At 39.6% G+C, this 19,440-nt stretch overlaps 1 protein-coding gene across 1 annotated transcript in view; it reads right to left on the bottom strand.

Moving 5' to 3' along the window:
- The window catches only part of LOC133608470 (plakophilin-3-like), a 61,428-nt gene that overhangs the window by 99 nt on the left and 41,889 nt on the right, over nt 1–19,440 (bottom strand). The window contains exon 13 of the mRNA XM_061963715.2: nt 1–958. This exon is cut by the window's left edge and continues 99 nt beyond it. Within this exon, the coding sequence (XP_061819699.2) occupies nt 917–958 (42 nt within the window). The 3' untranslated portion in view covers nt 1–916. The remainder of the gene's footprint in view (nt 959–19,440) is intronic.

Genomic DNA, 19,440 nt, shown 5'->3' with positions numbered 1-19,440 from the left:
CATGTACAACAAAATGGCGTCAGGACAGTTCTCTATCAGTTTGGTTAATTTGTTAAGTGACGTCACCCCCTTCTGAAGGCGCACACTGAATAGTACATAATTTTCCGACACTTATGCAGTCCAAAAAAAAAAAGTGAGACGTGTAAATTATTAACTCCGGAGGAGGAAAAGTTGATTGAAATCAGCTCTGAAGTTGCTGACTCAGACGTGACGTCACACAACAATGACGACGCTCTAAAAGACGCCAATAGAGCGCTTTTAAGTCCAAAGCGCTAACTTTTTTTAAAATCAAACATGTTCCAGTTAGTTGGTAAACACTTGCTTCGTCAATACTTACATTCTCCAGTCCGCCATCACACTTGCAAACAACACTTTAGTCGACTTGTTTACCTTCCTGATAATACACTTGGTGATGCGTATGACATGACACCGCCCTCTAGTGGCCCGGCATGCACACTGCATCGTTCAGTCGCCCAGAGAAAAAGACATGTTTTAGTAAGTAATGACGTCAGTAATACTATGTACACTGTCGACTTCATTCCTGAGCGTGCGGATGTGTTCCAAACTGATTAGTTCTTCTGCTATGGAACACAAATGTTGACAATTAAGGGTAGTTAAGCTCCAAACGTGTGGTGTGGTGAGTGCACTGCATAATAAACACTTCAAATGCTAAGCATAATAAGTATGGAAGCATGAGTGCTGAAATGGAAAACAGGAACCTTTGACCTTTTAAAAACAATAAGAGTGGTTTGAAAAAGTTATCCTCAGTCCGGTTTAAAAAAACAAAAAAACAAAAAACGGTTCTGTTGGCTTGGATCCACATTTAGTTAGTCTCTTCCTGTGGTTAGGTCATGTTTGGATCATCATCTCGCTTCCTCCTGTGCGTTTGCACGCAGAGACGACTCAAACGAGCACTTTAGATGGCGGCGTCAGCAAAGTCCCGACGAGCGAATCCTTTCTGTAAGGCAAACAATGTTTACAATGTTTATCATTTAGATACTAGGGGGGAAAAGACGGTTACATTTCACGACAAACATACTGCAATGATAGTGATGCAGCTCGCGATCCAGCAGAGGGCGCTGTCGCTCAGGTCAATTAACCCAACATATTGTAGCGTCCTGGAAGAGTTGGTTCTGCAGGGAATTCCGGGAATTTGTTCTGTTGTGTTGCGGTGCAAATATTCTCCCGAAATGTGTTTGTCATTGTTTAGTGTGGTTTCACTATATGGCACCGGTTTATGACAGTGTTGGCGTTGTGTATACAGCCACCCTTAGTGTGACATGTATGGCTTTTGACTAACTATGCCCTTCATTGATTATATGGGATTATTATTGTTATAATCAAAACAATTATCATACAGATTGACAGTTTTTCTTGACAATAACACCTTAAGGCAGTGGTTCTCAAATGGGGGTACTTGAAGGTATGCCAAGGGGTACGTGAGATTTTTTTTGAAATATTGTAAAAATAGCAACAATTCAAAAATCCTTTATAAATATATTTATTGGAAAATACTTCAACAAAATATGAATGTAAGTTCATAAACTGAACATCAAATCAAGTAGGCTATTCCATTCATTACAATGCAACAATGCAATATTCAGTGTTGACAGCTAGATTTTTTTGTGGACATGTTCCATAAATATTGATGTTAAAGATTTCTTTTTTTGTGAAGAAATGTTTAGAATTAAGTTCATGAATCCAGATGGATCTCTATTACAATCCCCAAAGAGGGCACTTTAAGTTGATGATTGTGTAGAAATCTTTATTTATAATTGAATCACTTGTTTATTTTTCAACAAGTTTTTAGTTATTTTGATATCTTTTTTTTCCAAATAGTTCAACAAAGACCACTACAAATGAGCAATATTTTGCACTGTTATACAATTTAATAAATCAGAAACTGATGACATAGTGCTGTATTTGACTTCTTTATCTCTTTTTTTCAACCAAAAATGCTTTGCTCTGATTAGGGGGTACTTGAATTAAAAAAATGTTCACAGGGGGTACATCACTGAAAAAAGGTTGAGAACCACTGCCTTAAGGCATTTAATAACCCGTCGAACTCCACAGCATACTTGCCAACCTTGAGACCTCCGAATTCGGGAGATGGGGGGGTGGGGGGGTTTGGTGGTAGTGGAGAGTGTATATTGTAGCGTCCCGGAAGAGTTAGTGCTGCAAGGGCTTCTGGGTATTTGTTCTGTTGTGTTTATGTTGTGTTACGGTGCGGATGTTCTCCCGAAATGTGTTTGTCATTCTTGTTTGGTGGGGGTTCACAGTGTGGCGCATATTTGTAACAGTGTTAAAGTTGTTTATACGGCCACCCTCAGTGTGACCTGTATGGCTGTTGACCAAGTATGTGTGTGTGAAAAGCCGTAGATATTATGAGACTGGGCCGGCACGCTGTTTGTACGGAGGAAAAGCGGACGTGACGACAGGTTGTAGAGGACGCTAAAGGCAGTGGCTTTAAGGCACGCCCCCAATACTGTTGTCCGGGTGGAAATCGGGAGATACTCGGGAGAATGGTTGCCCCGGGAGATTTTCAGGAGTGGCACAGAAATTCGGGAGTCTCCCGGGAAAATCGGGAGGGTTGGCGAGTATGGCTGTCGCTCAGGTCAATTAACCCAACATATTGTGTCCTTTCGGTCATAACCCAAAGCTCATGACCATAGGTGAGGATGGGAACGTAAATCGACCGGTAAATTGAGAGCTTTGCCTTCCGGCTCAGCTCCTTCTTCACCACAACGGATCGATACAGTGTCCGCATTACTGAAGACCCCGCACCGATCCGCCTGTCGACCTCACGATCCACTCTTCCCTCACTCGTGAACAAGACTCCTAGGTATTGATTGATCGATTGAAACTTTTATTAGTAGATTGCACAGTACAGTACATATTCCGTACAATTGACCACTAAATAGTAACACCCGAATAAGTTTTTCAAATTGTTTAAGTCGGGGTCCACGTTAATCAATTCATGGTACAAATATATACTATCAGCATAATACAGTCATCACACGTTAATCATCAGAGTATATACATTGAATTATTTACAATCCAGGGGGTGGGATGTGGGGCGGGGGGGGGGGGGGGGGGGTTAGGTTTGGTTGATATCAACACTTCAGTCATCAACAATTATATCATCAGAGAAATGGACATTGAAACAATGTAGGTCTGCCTTGGTAGGATATGTACAGCGAGCGGTGAACATAGTGAGATCAGAAAGCATAAGAACAAGTATATACATTTGATTATTTACAATCCGGGGAGGTGGGATGTGGTGGGGGGAGGGTTTTAGTCTAGTGTTGAAGTTGCCTGGAGGTGTTCTTTTAGTGCGGTTTTGAAGGAAGATAGAGATGCACTTGAACTCCTCCACTTGGGGCAAGATCTCCTCCCCAATTTGGAGATGGCACTCCACCCGAGAACCACGGACTCGGACTTTGAGGTGCTGATTCTCATCCTGGTCGCTTCACACTCGGTTGCGAACCGATCCAGTGAGAGCTTGAAGATCCTGGCCAGATGAAGCCATCAGGACCACATCATCTGCAAAAAGCAGAGATCTAATCCTGCAGCCACCAAACCGGATCAAATCAACGCCTTTGACTGCGCCTAGAAATTCTGTCCATAAAAGTTATGAACTGAATCGGTGACAAAGGGCAGCCTTGGCGGAGTCCAACCCTCACTGGAAACGGGTGCGGCTTACTGTCGGCAATGCGGACCAAGTTCTGACACTGATCATACAGGGAGCGGACTGCCACAATCAGACAGGGTCTCTCCCTTAGAGATAGGTTGAGAAGCTCTCTCATCCGGGAGGAACTTAGAGTAATGGAGAGGAGCCAGATGAGGTGGTTCGGGCATCTGCTCGGGATGCCACCCGAACGCCTCCCTAGGGAGGTGTTTAGGGCACGTCCGACCAGCAGGAGGCCAAGGGGAAGACCCAGGACACGTTGGGAAGACTATGTCTACCGGCTGGTCTGGGAACGCCTCGAGATCCTCCGGGAAGAGCTGGACGAAGTGGCTGGGGAGAGGGAAGTCTGGGCTTCTCTGCTTAGACTGCGACCCGACCTCGGATAAGCGGAAGAAAATAGATGGATTGTAGCGTTCCGGAAGAGTTTGTGCTACAGGGGATTCTGGGAATTTGTTCTGTTGTGTTTGTGTTGTTTTGCGGTGCAAATATTCTCCCGAAATGTGTTTGTCATTGTTGTTTAACTATATGGCACCGGTTTATGACAGTGTTAGCGTTGTGTATACGGCCACCCTTAGTATGCCCTTCATTGATTATATGGGAATGTTATCATAACCAAAACAATTATCATACAGATTGACAGTTTTTCTTGACAATAACACCTTCAGGCATTTAATAACCCGTCGAACTCCACAGTATGCAACATTCGAAATCACTAAACTGTACAAGTTTAAAACAAATGCTGCACAATAACAGCTTAAGGAATGCGATGGCCATTTTGGTAGTTTTCAATTTTGAAACTGTATAAAATATGTAGTTGAGTGTTTTTCAAGGAACTAAAAAAATGCAATTTTGGTAAAATGTTGTGTGAATGCTGCAGAGCCAAAGCTGAATGAAATGCTAACAGTTAGCACGTCGGACAAAAAGCGTCGGGGTGACACAAAATATTTACTAAAAAAAGAAAGCATGCTAACAGTACTATGCTAACTATAGCATGTTTACAGTTAGCATAGAAATACAAAACTACAAAAATCTAGCATGCTAAAATGCTAACTGTAGCATGTGTATAGCATAGTGTAAAAAAATGTATGTTTGATGTAATGTATGTTTTGTCTGAAGTCGGGTGCGGGGGCAGCAGCCTAAGCAGAGAAGCCCAGACGTCCTTCTACTTTGTCCAGCTCTTCCCGGGGATATTTTAATTTGACATTATTTTCGTAATAGAACCATTTGGACACACAATAGTGTATAAGTCAGGGCCCGATTTTCTACTAATATATCAAATATTAACGCCGATATAGTAATCTTACTGTTGATTTTAATCATTAAAAAATAACATACAGTTTAACAGTGCCTCCATGGAAATGCCCCCCTCTACCTCAAAGAACTACTCACCCCCAAATCCTCCACACGACACCTCCGCTCCGGACAGGCTAACCTCCTTCAACCTCCGAGGACAAAGCTACGAACTATCTGCTCCGCCGCTCCCAGTCTGTGGAACGCTCTCCCTGACCACCTGAGGGCACCACAGACTGTGGATGCTTTTAAAAAAAGGCTTAAAAACCCTTCTTTTAAAAAAAGCTTTTTTATAGATATATGCATACTAGTTCTAGCTATTAGGCTGTTCTATTTTTTTATTTTCTTTATTATCTTTTTATTATTATTATTATTATTTTTTCAATACACTGTAGCACTTTGAGGTTGTTTGCTCAATGTAAAGTGCTTTTTACAAATAAAATCTATTATTATTATTATTATTATTAATAGGATAAATCTTGTAAAATTATACGAAAGGGTTTAAAATAATCAAAGAGATTATTTTAAAGGCTTAGGTCAGGCTGATTAATAATTAAATATACTGTATAAAAAAGCACTCATAAAAACTGATGAAAAATAAATAAAATTAAACAAACTAAACCAATAATAAATAATAATATGTGTGTTTCTTAAATATAAATAAGCAAGTTATATGATTCTGAGGTGTTCGGCTGTGGAATTGGCAGAAAAGTTAGTGTGTTAGAATGCTAACACTATCATGTTGAAAGTTAGCATGTGTTTGCATGTGCATACACATGCAAAATGTGCTTAAAAAAACACGTAAAAATGATAACAGTTAGCATGTAAGTACCAACTTATATGATTCTGAGGCGTTCATCTGGTACATTGGCTAAAAAAGTTAGCAAGCTAGTGTTCGCAAGCTATCATGCTACCATGTGCAAAGTTATAGGACTTATATGAAGTGTTCGGCTGTAAAATCGTCTGAAAAATCGTCTGAAAAAGTTAGCATAATAGAATGCTAACGAAAACATGCTAACAGTTAGCATGTGTCAAATAACAAACTATATGACAGTGAGGTGTTGGCTAAAAAAGTTAGCAAGCTAATGTTGGAATGTTTATGTTAGCATGCTAACAGATTCACTACCTTAGTCATAATTTTTGCCCTTAAGAAACCTCTCTATGACTTTAGCTCCAGACTGATTGATATTGCCATTACTGCCACAAGTGGTGGAAAAGTGCATTACAACGGCCCACAGCTGAGAAACAGATCATTTTTGGCCGCCCTCTAGGGGGCGCTATGTTGAGGAAACACTGTTGTATCAAATGACACACACCCACACGGTGCCTTTGCCAAGTTGAGTTTGGTGGGGAAGATGTGTGTTTGGGCGGGAGAGGATATGCCGGGAGGACGGGGGCCAGGGGCCTCTCTCGTAAATGCTCCCAGGAGGCCCACGACACAAAGCCACAATATCTGCTGAGGATTCCCCACATTCCTGCCGGGAAGCAACGGTGCCAGTGAGGATCACGGCAAGCGGGCAGATCCTTTTAGAGTCCTTTCCCTAAAACGGTGTACTATATAAAAGTATGCACTACACCAGGGCTGTCCAATCTTTTTGACTTGGGGGCCCAAAAATTTGGCCGGGGGCCGAAAGCCAACTGCATGTAAAGTAACTATAATATATACATATATATACATATATATATATATATATATGTACATATATACACACACATATCTACAGCTCTTAGCACACACACACACTTATATATATATATATATATATATATATATATATATATATATATATATATATATATATATATATATATATATATATATATATATATATATCACATTTCAGCATTCATGCACAATTTCTCCCATAATTGCATATTGTATCTTTTTTTGTGTAATGTTCTAATCAGGGTTGTTTTGATTTTGTCTATAGAACATGTCGTGGGCCAAAAAACAAACAAAAAAAACCCATCAAGCTTTACATTTTCACATCATGCACTCTAATGAATTCAAATAAGTGTAATTTTTATTTTTTTTATGCTGTTTAGACATTTTTCATAATAACTACAATGTTCAGTGACCACGTGTGTTCGGTTGCATTTTTCTTTGCACCATGACTAGGAAAGGTTGTATGGATTGTGTCATATAAGTAAATGCTATGCTATAGTTTCAAAGCACTTTCAGGGGGCATTGATCTGATTTACTCACATTGTCCTCAAGATGGGAGCAAATATGTAGCATTCAGGGACCCCTTGGTATTTAAGATTTTTTTTTGCACCATTACTAGGGAAGGTTGTTTGGATTGTGTCATATAAGTAATTGCTATGCTATAATTTTGTAGTACTTTCAGGGGGCATTGATCTGATTTACTCACATTGTCCTCAAGATTGGAGCAAATATGTAGCATACAGGGACCCCTTGGTATTTAAGATTTTTTTTTTCACTATTACTAGGGAAGGTTGTTTGGATTATGTCATATAAGTAAATGCTATGCTATCATTTTGTAGTACTTTCAGGGGGCATTGATCTGATTTACTCACATTGTCCTCAAGATGGGAGCAAATATGTAGCATTCAGGGACCCCTTGGTATTTAAGAATGATTTTTTATTGAACCATTACTAGAGAAGGTTGTTTGGAATGTGTCATATAAATAAATGCTATGCTATCATTTAGTAGTACTTTCAGGGGGCATAGATCTAATTTATCCACATTGTCCTCAATATGGGAGCAAATATGTAGCTTTCAGGGACCCTTTGGTATTTAAGATTATTTATTTGTTTTGCACCATGACTAGGGAAGGTTGTTTAGATTGTGTCATATAAGTAAATGCCATGCTATAATTTTGTAGTACTTTCAGGGGGCATAGATCTAATTTACCCACATTGTCCTCAATATGGGAGCAAATATGTAGCATTCAGGGACCCTTTGGTATTTAAGATTATTTATTTGTTTTGCACCATGACTAGGGAAGGTTGTTTGGATTGTGTCATATAAGTGAATGCTATGCTATCATTTTGTAGTACTTTCAGGGAGCATTGATCTGATTTACTCACATTGTCCTCAAGATGGGAGCAAATATGTAGCATTCAGGGACCACTTGGTATTTAAGATTATTTATTTGTTTTGCACCATGACTAGTAAAGGTTGTTTGGATTGTGTCATACAAGTAAATGCTATGCTATCATTTTTTAGTACTTTCAGGGGGCATTGATCTGATTTACTCACGTTGTCCTCAAGATTGGAGCAAATATGTAGCATTCAGGGACCAATTGGTATTTAAGATGATTTATTTGTTTTGCACCATGACAAGGAAAGGGAGTTTGGATTGTGTCGTATAAGTAAATGCTATGCTATCATTTTGTAGTACTTTCAGGGAGCATTGATCTGATTTACTCACATTGTCCTCAAGATTGGAGCAAATATGTAGCATTCAGGGACCCCTTGGTATTTAAGAATTATTTTTCTTTGCACCATTACTAGGGAAGATTGTTTGCATTGTGTCGTATAAGTAAATGCTATGCTATAATTTCATAGCACTTTCAGAGGGCATGGATCTAATTTACTCACATTGTCCTCAAGATGGGAGCAAATATGTAGCAGTCAGGGACCAGTTGGTATTTAAGATTTTTATTTTTTTTGCACCATTACTAGGGAAGGTTGTTTGGATTGTGTCATATAAGTAAATGCTATGTTATCATTTTGTAGTACCTTCAGGGGGCATTGATCTGATTTACTCACATTGTCCTCAAGATGGGAGCAAATATGTAGCATTCAGGGACCACTTGGTATTTAAGAATTATTTTTTTTTGCACCATTACTAGGGAAGGTTGTTTGGATTGTGTCATATAAGTAAATGCTATGCTATCATTTTGTAGTACGTTCAGGGGGCATTGATCTGATTTACTCACATTGTCCTCAAGATGGGAGCAAATATGTAGCATTCAGGGACCCCTTGGTATTTAAGAATTATTTTTCTTTGCACCATTACTAGGGAAGGTTGTTTGCATTGTGTCATATAAGTAAATGCTATGCTATAATTTCATAGCACTTTCAGAGGGCATGGATCTAATTTACTCACATTGTCCTCAAGATGGGAGCAAATATGTAGCAGTCAGGGACCAGTTGGTATTTAAGAATTATTATTTTTTTGCACCATTACTAGGGAAGGTTGTTTGGATTGTGTCATATAAGTAAATGCTATGTTATCATTTTGTAGTACCTTCAGGGGGCATTGATCTGATTTACTCACATTGTCCTCAAGATGGGAGCAAATATGTAGCATTCAGGGACCACTTGGTATTTAAGAATTTTTTTTTTTTTCACCATTACTAGGGAAGGTTGTTTGGATTGTGTCATATAAGTAAATGCTATGCTATCATTTTGTAGTACGTTCAGGGGGCATTGATCTGATTTACTCACATTGTCCTCAAGATGGGAGCAAATATGTAGCATTCAGGGACCACTTGGTATTTAAGATTATTTATTTGTTTTGCACCATGACTAGGAAAGGTTGTATGGATTGTGTCATATAAGTAAATACTATGTTATCATTTCATAGTACTTTCAGCAAATATGTAGCATTCAGGGACCCCTTGGTATTTCCGGTTAATTTGAAAGCACTCTGCGATGCGACGGGCAGTAGTTTGGACACCCAAGCATTATTACACCTTAATAAATAGAAAAGTATTTAAACACTATGAGACTAAAAACTCCCATATGGGCCATTGATTGCAAACAGGATTTTTGTCCACTGATAAAAACCCTCGGCTGACTCCAAAAGAAACTATACCTCAGATAAAGCGGACCGGCACCGTCCCGCACTGCAGAACCCGAGAGGGGAAGGGAAGGGAGGGGACAGCAGACCAATAAGAGCGCAGAGGTGGGGGTCAAACCAGATAAAAGATGAACGTGTGCAGACGCCAAGTAGGAGAACATCTGGCCGAGCCGACGCCCTCCACTCATTGACACACAACTCTTAGCAATGTGTTTGGACCGTCTAACTCAGGTGTGGCCAAACTGCAGCAGTTTGGGTTTTTTTGGCCCTCGACAAGTTCTATTGAACAAAATCAAAACAAACCCGATTACAACATTACACAAAACAACTAGAATATGCAATTTGGGAGAAATTGTGTGTTAAAGGGGAACATTATCACAATTTCAGAAGGGTTAAAACCATTAAAAATCAGTTCCCAGTGGCTTATTTTATTTTTAGACGTTTTTTTCAAAATTTTACCCATCACGCAATATCCCTAAAAAAAGCTTCAAAGTGCCTGATTTTAACCATCGTTATATACACCCGTCCATTTTCCTGTGACGTCACACAGTGATGCCAATACAAACAAACATGGCGCATAGAACAGCAAGCTATAGCGACATTAGCTCGGATTCAGACTCGGATTTCAGCGGCTTAAGCGATTCAACAGATTACGCATGTATTGAAACGGATGGTTGTAGTGTGGAGGCAGGTAGCGAAAACGAAATTGAAGAAGAAACTGAAGCTATTGAGCCATATCGGTTTGAACCGTATGCAAGCGAAACCGACGAAAACGACACGACAGCCAGCGACACGGGAGAAAGCGAGGACGAATTCGGCGATCGCCTTCTAACCAACGATTGGTATGTGTTTGTTTTGCATTAAAGGAAACTAACAACTATGAACTAGGTTTACAGCATATGAAATACATTTGGCAACAACATGCACTTTGAGAGTGCAGACAGCCCAATTTTCATCAATTAATATATTCTGTAGACATACCCTCATCCGCGCTCTTTTCCTGAAAGCTGATCTGTCCAGTTTTGGAGTTGATGTTAGCAGGCCAGGGAAGCTAGGGTCGATAGGGGGTTTAGGTCGCTCGTCTGCGGGAACAAACTGGGGCCATTGCTTGCCGTGCTACCGAGGTCCTTTGTCCCTGAATTGCTCACACACTCCGGCAGATTCAATGGGGGTCTGGCGGCGGATTTCTTTGACTTTATCGTTGGAAATGCATCTGCTTTGAGTGTCGCAGGATATCCACACATTCTTGCCATCTCTGTCGTAGCATAGCTTTCGTCGGTAAAGTGTGCGGAACAAACGTCCAATTTCTTGCCACTTTCGCATCTTTGGACCACTGGTGCAACTTGAATCCGTCCCTGTTCGTGTTGTTACACCCTCCGACAACACACCGACGAGGCATGATGTCTCCAAGGTACGGAAAACAGTCGAAGAAACGGAAAATAACAGAGCTGATTTGACTCGGTGTTTGAGAAAATGGCGGATTGCTTCCCGATGTGACGTCACGTTGTGTTCGGAAATCGGTTAAAAAAATATATGGTCTTTTTTCTGCAACATCAAGGTATATATTGACGCTTACATAGGTCTGGTGATAATGTTCCCCTTTAATGCTGAAATGTGCAAGACGAAGCTAAATGCTAGCGTTAGCAATGCTAACAGTTAGAATGCATCGAGTGACAAGTCGTATGACTAGGAATTTGCAAAAAAAAAAAAAAAAAAAGTTAGCATGTTTGTTAACAGTCAGCATAGTACCAAGTTCTATGACTCTGAGGTGTTCGTCTGCAAAAAAGTTTGCATGCTAATGTTTCTGTGCTAGAATGCTAACTAAGGCTGAAACGACGCGTCGACATAGTCGACGTCATCGATGTCATCGGTTACGTAAATACGTCGACGCCGTTTTTATGCGTCGACGCGTCACATATTTACGTCACACTACTGTCATGGCGGAGCGCAAAGCAGACGATGCGAGCGAGGGGAAAAAAGCACGCCAAAGGTCGTCAAAAGTGTGGGAGTATTTCAATAAACGGCCTAATAATGTTGTTGTATGCACACTGTGTCGAGCGGAAATGGCCTATCATAGCAGCACAACGGCTATGAACGAACATTTGAAAAGAAAACACCCGACAGCGTTCTTGCCATCACCATCAACTAGTCAATCGTCCGCGTGAGTATACGTTGTCATCATTACACAAAAACATGAATGTGTCATTTGTATCTGCGTTGTAAATTCATAAACTAAAGCACCGTTTCGCTCTGAGAGGCGCGTTTGGCGTGCCTGTTCAGTGTTTACAAAGACGCGCTCCTCTTTAACGCTGTGGAGAGGCGGCGCCGGCGAGCGAGCGGCGAGGCGGGGCGCACCGGGAGCGACGCCGCAATCGTGCCCAGGTGCGCGATCCGCGCACCTGGGCACGATCATCCAATCTCCTCTCGCTGAAGAAAAGAGGAGCAGCAGAGAGAGAGGGAAGAGAGACTGGAAGGAGCCAAAGTGAAGCTGACGTGGAGCGAGAGAGGAGGAGAGCCAGAGACAGAGGACGACGAGTGAGCGAGGAAGAGGAGCCGAAAAGCGAGGAAAGAAAGAGAAAAGAGCTGGAAGAGAAAAGACTTTGTGTAAAATTAAAAGATTGTAAACCTGGCAAAGCCGTCTGGCATTCAGTCTGTCGGTCCTGAAAGAACCCCACGGCACAAGACGTGTCACAAACGCTAATGTTAATTAGTTGTGCAAATACCTTTTACAACATTAACAGTTACATATACTATGTACAAACAAACAATTAACTTTCACTTTAATCATACTATCATTGTTGTGTTATTAAGCAAAATAAGCAATACTTTTACTTTTGTTGAAATGTTTACACTGTTGTTACAAAATATTTCGTTTCGCACTTTTTTGTATTGGATGTTTATCTTTATTTTTATACATTTTAGCAAATAAGCAATACTTTTACTTTTGTTGAAATGTTTACACTGTTGTTACAGAATATTTCCGTTTTGCACTTTTTTGTATTGGATGTTTATCTTTATTTTTGCACATTTTAAAGCAAAATAAGCAATACTTTTACTTTTGAAATGCTTATACTATTGCAGAATATTAAGATTTGCACTGGATGTTTACTTTTATATTTGCACATTAAAAAGCAAATAAGCTACTTTTAATTTTGTTAAATGTTAAAAGTTTTAAATGTTTACATTGTTACAGAATATTTTGTCATGTTGCTGTCAATGTTGACTGAGTGGCCATACTTTTTTTTTTGTAAATAAAAGCCATGCCTTTTGAAAAAACTGGCCTACATTTATTTTTTCCTCTTCATTTTAAATAAAAAAAAATAATCGGTAAAAGAAAAAATAATCTATAGATTAATCGGAAAAATAATCTATAGATTAACCGATTAATCGAAAAAAATAATCTATAGATTAATCGATAGAAAAATAATCGTTAGCTGCAGCCCTAATGCTAACGCTAGCACGCTCGCAGTTAGCGTGTCAAGTACCAAGTTATATGACTCTGAGGTGTTCGACTGTAAAGATGGCCGACAAAGTTAGGGTGTTAGAACGCTAACATTAGCATGCCGAATGTTAGCATGTGTCAAATACCAAGTCATCTGACTATGAAGCGTGCGCATGTTACATTTGTTTAAAAAAAAAACTTTCACATGCTCTTAATATCAAATTATATATATATATATATATATATATATATATATATATATATATATATATATATATATATATATATATATATGTGTGTGTGTGCTAAGAGCTGTAGATATGTGTGTATATATGTATATGTATATATGTATATGTATATATATGTATATATTATAGTTACTTTACATGCAGTTGGCTTTCAGCCCCCGACCAAATTTTTTGGGCCCCCAAGTCAAAAAGATTGGACAGCCCTGGTGTAGTGCATACTTTTATATAGTACACAGTTTTAGGGAAAGGAATCTAAAAAGGATCATTTCATGGAAGCTGCTTTTATACCCAATCATGGCACCCACCTGTTCTCAATTAGCCTGCACACCTGTGGGATGTTCCAAATAAGTGTTTAATAAGCATTCTGTAAGTGTCGTTGAAACTTACGCTTAATATTTTTGTTTTAAGGGTTAATATTTTTTGTTGAAAATGATTATGGTTGTGAATTCATGTTACATTTTCTGTAAATAAGACACATTTTGTTTAAGTTAAAGTTAAAGTTAAAGTTAAAGTACCAATGATTGTCACACACACACACTAGGTGTGGCGAAATTATTCTCTGCATTTGACCCATCACCCTTGATCACCCCCTGGGAGGTGAGGGGAGCAGTGGGCAGCAGCGGTGGCTGCGCCCGGGAATCATTTTGGTGATTTACTATAATAAGGGCAATTTATTTCCTTTGTTAAACCGCTATTCTCGCGAGGTTTTGGTTTAGTATTGGAGGTTGCGAGACCTGCATTCGCCCAGACATGCAAAGGACTTTGAGCGAGCCATCAGCAGCAGCAAGAACATTTACACAGCTGAACAAGGTATTTTGTCATATTGTGTCGAATTGTTCTGTATATTTATAAAGTACATTGGTTTAATTATTGTACGCTCATTTAGTATGCACAAGACTGAAATATTTGCTGCCCAAGAACCTCCGAAGTGGCAGGCGGCCACGAGGTAGCTATTTTATTTAGCACTTTATTTCATACTTGCCAACCTTGAGACCTCCGATTTCGGGAGGTGGGGGGCGTGGTCAGGGGTGGGGCGGGGCGTGGTTGGCAGTGTTGGGTTAGTTACTGAAAAGCAGTAACTAGTTACAGTTACTAGTTACTTCATTTCAAAAGTAACTCAGTTACTAACTCAGTACCAAAAAGTAATGCGTTACTGTGAAAAGTAACTATTTAGTTACTTCTTTTTGTCTTTTTTTTTTTTTTTAAAGCTCCCATTAATGCCCTTTTAGCCTTCATTTCAGTACTGTTATTGCACTGGAGAATAATACAATCTGTTGATCAACTTGACATGCATTTGCATCACTGAACTGTGCTAAGCCATGTGGTCTACATACAACACACAAAGACAAAGATATATTACAAAGACCAATTTGTTTCTGGCCAGAACAAATTGACAAAACTATTTTAAATAGCTGCAACATAACGTACATAAGTAACAAACAGCATAATAACAGCATAGATGTAAAGCAAGAAAGGCACACACTACATACACAAAGTCTAACCAGGCATTTTCTTCCTCAAGTAATTCTTATACAAAATCATGTCTGAAACCCAGAACACTCTACACATTTCCCCAGTTTTAGTTTAGAGATAAGGAAAAATTGGCCTGGCCCACTAGGATCCCTCTTTAGGTTTGTGAACTTTATAGTCTATACATTTAGAGTGATGTGATAATCAAACACTCTAGAAGTCTAGAATGAAAGAGTATATAAGAGAATTGACAGCAACGTTCCCTCTCAGGAGCGCGCATGTGCAATTGTGCACTGCTCAAGCGTCCTCTGTGCACGGCAAATCTATGCCACGCACAAAATCAAATAAAAAAATAAGCGCATAACAATTTTCGACACGACACGGACACGACAGAGAAAACCGTTTTCGTCATCATTGTTCAAATATTGTAACGTCTGTCGAGACGCTTTGAGGACATGAATTCCACCCATCACTTTACTGAGCAAAACTCTTTATTGTCGGCCATAAACACATCACCAAAACATTAGTAAAAAAATGATATCTAGCAAAAGTGGTCATTTTCTGCAGTACAAACCAGACCAAAAGTAACTTTGTTTTATCAACAGCTGCCGCTCGCTCTTTCTCACGTGCGCCAACACTTGCACATATGGCACTGAGCCAGTGATGCGTTTACAGCCACACAAAAAGTCGGACAACTCCAACACCACACATAAAGTGTAATTCCAGGTCGTTACACTATGATTTACCAATCAAATGTGTGCTTATTCTAGTGTCATTTATTAGGAATCTTAATTTATAAATATTAATAATTAAATGCTGTTAGTATATTAAATAAATACTAATAAAAATATATTTTTTACAAACAGGAAGTTGCAGGAATGTACACATGATCCCCTGCTTACATCTCATTGTGCAACATGTGAATGTTTTAATGGGAACTAAATGCAATGTCTGAAAGGGGTACCAATTATTTCCAAAGCAGGACCTCCACCCAGACAAACAATACAAGTACACAGTTCATGAAAAACAATATTTGTTGTTATTGTCATTGTAAGTGGGCCTAAACACTTATATTAGAAATGGAAATGACTGCTGTCATTTGATTATAATAATAAGAGAATGTTGTCTGTCTATCTGTGTTGGCCCTGTGATGAGGTGGGGACTTGTCCAGGGTGTACCCAGCCTTCCGCCCGAATGCAGCTGAGATAGGCTCCAGCGACCCCGAAAGGGACAAGCGGTAGAAAATGGATGGATGGATGGAGATTGAAGTTGTTATTTAGTGAGGTTTGGGACAGGTGTGCTGCTGGTGTAGCCACAGTGTGCACGTCTAAAGTTGCTCACATGGAGTCCACTCAATGCTCAGGGACTTTTTGTGTTTGCTCACACACATGAACAATTAGAGGGAACATTGATTGACAGAGTGTGTGTACCTTCAGCGGTGAATGAGCAGAGGCAGAGTTAATCCTTAAGTGGTGGTGGAGGTAAAGTGTCATTGGAGTCTCTGTCTCTCTTTACTAGCTTCGTCGAAGCATGTTGCTTATGTAGCTTGTTTCAGCAGATTTGAATTGCTGTTTTGGGCAGTAGATGGCATCTTTGATCCAAAGCACAATTTACATTTAACTAAAATGTTCTTTTCTTTGTGCTCGACAAAAGAAAAGTAGTGAAAATATCTCCATGTTAACAAACTCGACTTCTGGCTCCGCCATGATCAGACACGCCCCCCCTCCCCTCCCCTCCCTCAACACACTCACACGCACACACAGAGCGCATGTCTCTCTCTCTTCTCCGGCTTGACACAAGAAGAATCAGAACGATGACAGAGCAGCGCTCCGATAAAACACACTTTATACTACATAAAAAGTAACGTAAAATAACGCAGTAACGCATCATGTAGTAACGGTAACTGAGTTACTGAAAATAAAAAATAACGCGTTAGATTACTAGTTACCGCCGAAACTAACGGCGTTACAGTAACGCGTTACTTTGTAACGCGTTAGTCCCAACACTGGTGGTTGGGGAAATGGTTAAGAGGGGAGGAGTATATTGACAGCTAGAATTCACCAAGTCAAGTATTTCATACATACATACATATATATATATATATATATATATATATATATATATATATATATATATATATATCCTGAAAATATGCAAACAAAACTGTGTTTAGATAATTGATACTTCAAACTTGCATAAATAAATCTTAAGGAATATAACATAACTTGGCTTCTGAGAGCTTCAAAATGTAATGAATAAAATGCTAAAGTTGTTGATAAACACGCAATTATTTTAATAATTAAATATGGTCATTTTAAATGAATTATGATCATTTAAAATTAATTATTTCATATATGTTTATTTTAATGTATAATTCTATGGCTGGATGTAATAAGGAGTCCGAAAAAATACAAATAAAAATACAATTAATTTTGATGTTTTTAGCAAAATACAGTAAAAATGTATTTCGTTTTTTTACTTAAAATTAATAAATATATTTATTTTTAGGTAAGATAAACATAATAATACAATTTATCTCTAGTCTGGATGATTTAGTTCTTGTCACCCCGTTGTCCTCCCGTCTGAAAAAAGGCTGTCCTCACTCAGGTCCGCATGGAGCTGGAGGGGGCGTGGCCTCCAGCTCCGGCTGAAAATCGGGAGATTTTCGGGAGAGTATTTGTCCCGGGAGGTTTTTGGGAGAGGCGCTGAATTTCGGGAGTCTCCCGGAAAATTCGGGAGGGTTGGCAAGTATGCTTTATTTGCCTATGTCTGAACTATGTCTAAAGCATTGTATTTCATGTCTTGTCTTGTAGTTTTCACGGCATAAACCCAAGTAAAGAGCCCGTCTTTAAGAAGCTGTGCCTGTGTTGTCATTTCGGAGCCACACATTCCTCAACTTAATCAGTCTTTTTTGCCACTTGTGCCAGCTTTTTTTTTTAACATATTGCACATCAAATTTCAAATGAGCTAATATTTGCAAAAAATAACAAAGTTTTCCAGTTCGAACGTTAAGTATCTTGTCTTTGCAGTCTGTTCGATTGAATATAAGTTGAAAAGGATTTGCAAATCATTGTAATCTGTTTTTATTTGACCGTTTACACAACGTGACAACTTCACTGGTTTTGGGTTTTGTACACAGAATATGCTTTGTTACTAGTATCTTTAATGTACAACATGTATCATAATGGCCACCTTCTATTTTTATTCATGCTGGAAAATTTTTGAACACTGCTGCTGTAAATTGTACCTAAGGTTTCCTGGGGTAGGTTCTAGCTCACTCCCTACCCTCTCTAAGAACAGGTGCCATAGAGCAGTGTTTTTCAACCTTTTTTGAGCCAAGGCACACTTTTTTTGCGTTGAAAAAATCCAGAGGCACACCACCAGCAGAAATCATTAAAAAACGAACTCAGTTGACAGTAAAAACAAAGTTGTCGCAATTATTGGATATGACTTTAAACCATAACCAAGCATGCATCACTATAGCTCTTGTCTCAAAGTAGGTGTACTGTCACCACCTGTCACGTCACGCCGTGACTTATTTTGAGGTTTTTGTTGTTTTCCTGTGTGTAGTGTTTTGGTTCTTGTCTTGCGCTCCTATTTTGGTGGCTTTTTCCTCTTTTTTGGTATTTTCCTGTAGCAGTTTCATGTCTTCCTTTGAGCGATATTTCCCGCATCTACTTTGTTTTAGCAATCAAAGAATATTTCAGTTGTTTTTATCCTTCTTTGTGGGGACGTTGTTGATTGTCATGTCATGTTCGGATGTACTTTGTGGACGCCGTCTCTGCTCCACAGTAAGTCTTTGCTGTCGTCCAGCATTCTGTTTTTGTTTACTTTGTAGCCAGTTCGGTTTTAGTTTCGTTCTGCATAGCCTTCCCTAAGCTTCAATGCTTTTTATTAGGGGCACTCACCTTTTGTTTATTTTTGGTTTAAGCAATAGACACCTTTTTACTTGCACGCTGCCTACCGCTGTTTCCGACATCTACAAAGCAATTAGCTACCGGCTGCCACCTACTGATATGGAAGAGTATTACATGGTTACTCATCATTTGCGGATTATAATTACTGGTTTGCAAAAAACATTTTTAACCCAAATAGGTGAAATTAGATAATCTCCCACCGCACACCAGACTGTATCTCACACGGCACTGTGGTTGAAAAACACTGCCAAAGACAATGACTGATGTTGCCCAAATTGCATTGTAAGTCACAGTCAGTGCCACTTCCTGTTCTATGGTTGTCATCACGTTTGCCAGCTGAAGAAAAACCACTCACATGCTGCAAGCGGACAGCAGTCACAAGGTGTTCCAGAACATGGTGCTACCATTCCGCTCCAAAACAACGCAATCTTTCCATCGTTGAAAAGGTTAGAACCCGTCGGTCCGTGTGACGACCCGCCGGGTTGACAGTGGTCGCCTTCACGATCTTCAGAGGAGAACATTCTTGGGCGGGTGGAGCGCGTTAAGAGGAGACGCTGGCCCGAAGCGATCGGCACATCAGTCAGCGCAGTAAAAGCTTCACGCACAGTGGAG

The sequence above is a fragment of the Nerophis lumbriciformis genome, linkage group LG06, assembly GCF_033978685.3.
Source record: "Nerophis lumbriciformis linkage group LG06, RoL_Nlum_v2.1, whole genome shotgun sequence".
In the NCBI taxonomy this organism is placed as follows: Eukaryota; Metazoa; Chordata; class Actinopteri; order Syngnathiformes; family Syngnathidae; genus Nerophis; species Nerophis lumbriciformis.
The sequence above is the reverse complement of the archived record's forward strand: the minus strand, read 5'-3'. Positions and strand labels throughout refer to the sequence as shown.